This window comes from Physeter macrocephalus, unplaced genomic scaffold (genome assembly GCF_002837175.3).
Source record: "Physeter macrocephalus isolate SW-GA unplaced genomic scaffold, ASM283717v5 random_1241, whole genome shotgun sequence".
In the NCBI taxonomy this organism is placed as follows: Eukaryota; Metazoa; Chordata; class Mammalia; order Artiodactyla; family Physeteridae; genus Physeter; species Physeter macrocephalus.
In genome coordinates this window covers 21,170-25,000 of record NW_021146357.1, presented here as the reverse complement: position 1 = coordinate 25,000, position 3,831 = coordinate 21,170, and the positions used below count along the sequence as shown (strand labels likewise).

General features: G+C 49.7%; 1 protein-coding gene across 1 annotated transcript; it reads left to right on the top strand.

The window, feature by feature from the left end:
* Nucleotides 1–2,567: 2,567 nt before the first annotated feature.
* On the top strand, nt 2,568–3,449 carry LOC114485329 (xyloside xylosyltransferase 1-like). Its single transcript, XM_055083418.1, has one exon. The coding sequence runs from the start codon at nt 2,817–2,819 to the stop codon at nt 3,447–3,449; it is 633 nt and encodes a 210-aa protein (XP_054939393.1). The 5' UTR covers nt 2,568–2,816.
* Nucleotides 3,450–3,831: the final 382 nt, after the last annotated feature.

The window sequence follows — 3,831 nt, the reverse complement described above, 5'->3', positions numbered from 1 at the left end:
TACCGATTTCTTTACTGACTCTCCATCTGTATATGTAATAAAACAAAATCCTCTTCTTTCATTTGCCTTTGTATCCATGGGAAGTTCAATATTTTCAATCTCTCCAAAGGCTCCAAAATATTCTTTAATTTGTTCTTCCGAAGTATCTGGGCTCAATCCACCCACAAAAACCTTTTTGGGGGGTTCCTTCCCCAAGCTTTGGCCCTTTTAGGGTCTATCAATTTGCCATCCAGCTTGTGTTCTTTCAGTTCCAAAACCTTATCAACACTAGCAGCATCTTTGAAATGCACAAATCCAAATCCTCTTGATCTTCCGGTGACTGGATCTGTTTTAATGGTGCAGTCTACAACCTCCCCAAATCGAGACAAATATTCAGTCAGATCTTTCTTGCTTGTATCCCAGCTCAAGCCTCCAATGAACATTTTACCATCATCCTGCTGATTCACATAACACATTAACATAACACATTAATTTTTCTTTATGGTCAAAGAATTGAGGATGAAGAAGCTTGGAGAAAAGACCAGTCTCTTGAGTATTTTCCTGTGTCTACTGACTTCCTATGTAAAATTTAAATTATCTTGTTATTCATTTGTTATCCATAAATTCCAGGAGTAGTGATCTTATAAAGGTCTGAAAAAATATATTTGTTGAATAAATTCCAGAATAAATGGCAGAGGAAAAATCCACCTTATTGATGGTGTAGGTGGGTGGACTAAAAGGTACAATTCCAGAATTATTTCCCCCTTATTAATGAACAATAATTAGAATGTAATAATACAATGGTAGCACACAGTGGTGGAGATTCTGTGGTACATGTAATAACGTCTTAATGGATATTGGGGTTTAGAATTTGTAAATACTCTAGAAAAGCTATGGTTGCTAAACTGTATTTTGTACTTGTTGGATATTTAGACTTTGTTTTAGAGTTTGGTGTTTCTAGCATAGTTTATATTTATTGTTTACTAAGTGTCAGACACTATTCTAACTGCTTTTTATCTATTATCTCTCATAACCCTATGAGGCATAAGTACTAATATCAGCCCCATGTTACATAGGGGTATGATTGCAGCTCAGAGAGATCAAGTACCTCCCCTGAAGTCTAACGACTCCTAGTTAGCTGTAAATCCAAGTCTCTGGTGCCTGTGGGAGCGGCTGTGCTCAGGGTCTTCCTACTCTGCCATCTTGCTCCGCCCCCCCCCCCCCCCCCCCCCAATCCCGCTCTCTTAACCACAATGTCCTCTGCTGGAGCCTGGGGTGAAAAACACAAGCCCCATGTTACATAGGGGTATGATTGCAGCTCAGAGAGATCAAGTACCTCCCCTGAAGTCTAACGACTCCTAGTTAGCTGTAAATCCAAGTCTCTGGTGCCTGTGGGAGCGGCTGTGCTCAGGGTCTTCCTACTCTGCCATCTTGCTCCGCCCCCCCCCCCGCCACGCCCAAATCCAGCTCTCTTAACCACAATGTCATCTGCTGAAGCTTGTGGTAAAATACACACAACTCAGATTCTGAGTTACCACTTTCAGTGCTAATCTTGGCTGGAAGTTTGGGCTTTGGAAGTGGTATGGCTTGAGGGGGGATCCATTATTTACTAGCCAACTTGATTTGGGCAGTTCACTTCTCTAAATCTCTATTTCCTCAATTGTAAAGTGCAAATAAGCAAATAATACCTCTACCTCTTAGAGCTGTGTGGATTAAATGAACTAAAGTAATACCTGTTACTAAAGTGAGATAATTCTGCTATCGTTCCCCCCCCCACCCCGCCAAGGTGAGTTGCATGTATTGAACTTGTTGCTAAGCATTCTTTAGAGGTCCAAGGTTTTTCAGAGAAGTGTTGCTCCAACTGAAAAGAAGAAGAGTTAAAAACGAGATGAATTGTGGTTCTGGGGACCACACTTTGAGAAATAATGTCATGGCACAGTAAACGGGTGAGAGAATTTATGATTGAATTTGTGCCTGCATTTTCACCTGCACCTCTTTCAAGCATGCAGACCACTTGTACATGTTTACATAAACACTGTAGTGTGTCATTGGTCCTCAGAAGACTCAAGTTAATGGGTTTTTGTGTAGTTGGCAGTGTCCAACTCTATCGTCAAACCTGCCACTGTGTGACCCTGGGCAAGTGACCTCAGTTATGCCTCAGTTAAGAATTTGCAAAACTACCGGGTACATATTAAGCCTCTTTTAAAGTGTTAAAGTTAAAAATTAAAAAAAAAAGTATCCTTTAGATTGCCTCCAGTCCGCCTCAGAGGTGCCAAGTGAGGTGAGCAGGCCATTTACACCTCGAGTGTCAATCCTACTTCACCGAGAATAGGGAGGGAGTTGCTAGTTTAAATTCTTTAGCCCCAGATAGTCTCCAAGGTGTGAAAGGAGTCGGGGAGAGGACTTAAAGCCTTCAAGAAATTAGGGTGGAAAATGCTAGAGAGAAAATTTTTCTTTGTGAGTCCAGTTTAGTCTTTTTGCTACCGAAGTCTTAGCTTCGGTTTCTAGCGTCTGGGGCTGGGCACTTAAGAGGGCCATTTTTCACGGACGGTACAGCCAGCTGGCCTGTATGTCCGAGTCCTCACCTGCTTCTCTGACCACTCTGGGGCGGCTCCTCCGGACCCGCGGCGCATCCCCGATGTAATCCTTCTGAGCCTAGGACCCAGCGGCTGCCGGGCAGCCCTGGCCCCGCCTCTCGGCGCATCAGCGCCCGAGGATTGGCAGTGCGGCTCCGCCTCCGCCATGGCTGCCGCCCGCCGCCGGGGCTACTAAGTAGCTGCAGGGGTACTGTTCTCCGCTGCGGCTCCCCGGCCGCCCTGTCTGCGGGCGGGTGGCGCATGGGTCTCCTCCGAGGCGCGCCCCCATGCGCTCGGGCCATGGCGCGTCTGGGCGCTGTGCGCTCCCACTACTGCGTGCTGCTGCTGGCCGCGGCGTTTGCCGTCTGTGCCTTCTACTACCTCGGCTCCGGCCGGGAGACCTTCTCCAGCGCCACCAAGAGGCTGAAGGAGGCCCGCGCCGGAGCCCCCGCCGCACCCTCGCCGCTGGTGCCGGAGCTGGCGCAGGGCTCCGTGGCGCCGGCCCCGGGTGCTAAGGCCAAGAGCCTGGAGGGCGGCGGGGCCGGGCCGGTGGACTACCACCTGCTGATGATGTTCACCAAGGCGGAACACAATGCCGCGCTACAGGCCAAGGCCCGCGTCGCGATCCGCTCCCTGTTGCGCCTCGCTAAGTTCGAGGCGTACGAGGTGCTTAACCTGCATTTCGTGAGCGAGGAGTCCAGCCGCGAGGTGGCCAAGGCCCTGCTGCGGGAGCTGCTACCGCCCGCCGCCGGCTTCAAGTGCAAGGTGAGCGGGGCCTCAGCCGGAGGTTCCGGGCGGGTGGCTCGGTCAGCGCGCGCGCCCGGCCAGGCTCCAGTGGTCAGGAGGGAGGTGTCTTCGTTGCGCTGCCCACTGCCAACGCCAGTAGAAGCCTAACCTCTCAACGCGATCCCCCTGGTTGAAGTGTGCATTCACAGCACGCTGGAGGCGTCGTCCGGGGGCGTGTCCGGGAGCCTCGGTGTTAGCCGACTACCCTGACCGCGTCTCCCCCCTTTAACTGCGGCCTCCTTGAGAATTGGCACTCCCCCTCTTTGCTAGCGTTACAGGATTCAGCAGTCAGTGCCTTCAGAGCCTGCCCCTCTTTTTGTTCTTCTCAGTCTTTGACTTTTTTAAAAAATAAATTTATTTTATTTTATTTATTTTATTTTTGGCTGCGATGGGTCTTCGTTGCTGCGCGCGGGCTTTTCTGTGGTTGCGGCGAGCGGGGGCTACTCTTTGTTGTGGTGCGCAGGCTTCTCATTGTGGTGGCTTCTCTTGT

Excerpts from the sequence above, each read along its gene's own strand:
- LOC114485329 (XM_055083418.1), top strand. The coding sequence starts at position 2,817 with ATGGGTCTCCTCCGAGGCGCGCCCCCATGCGCTCGGGCCATGGCGCGT.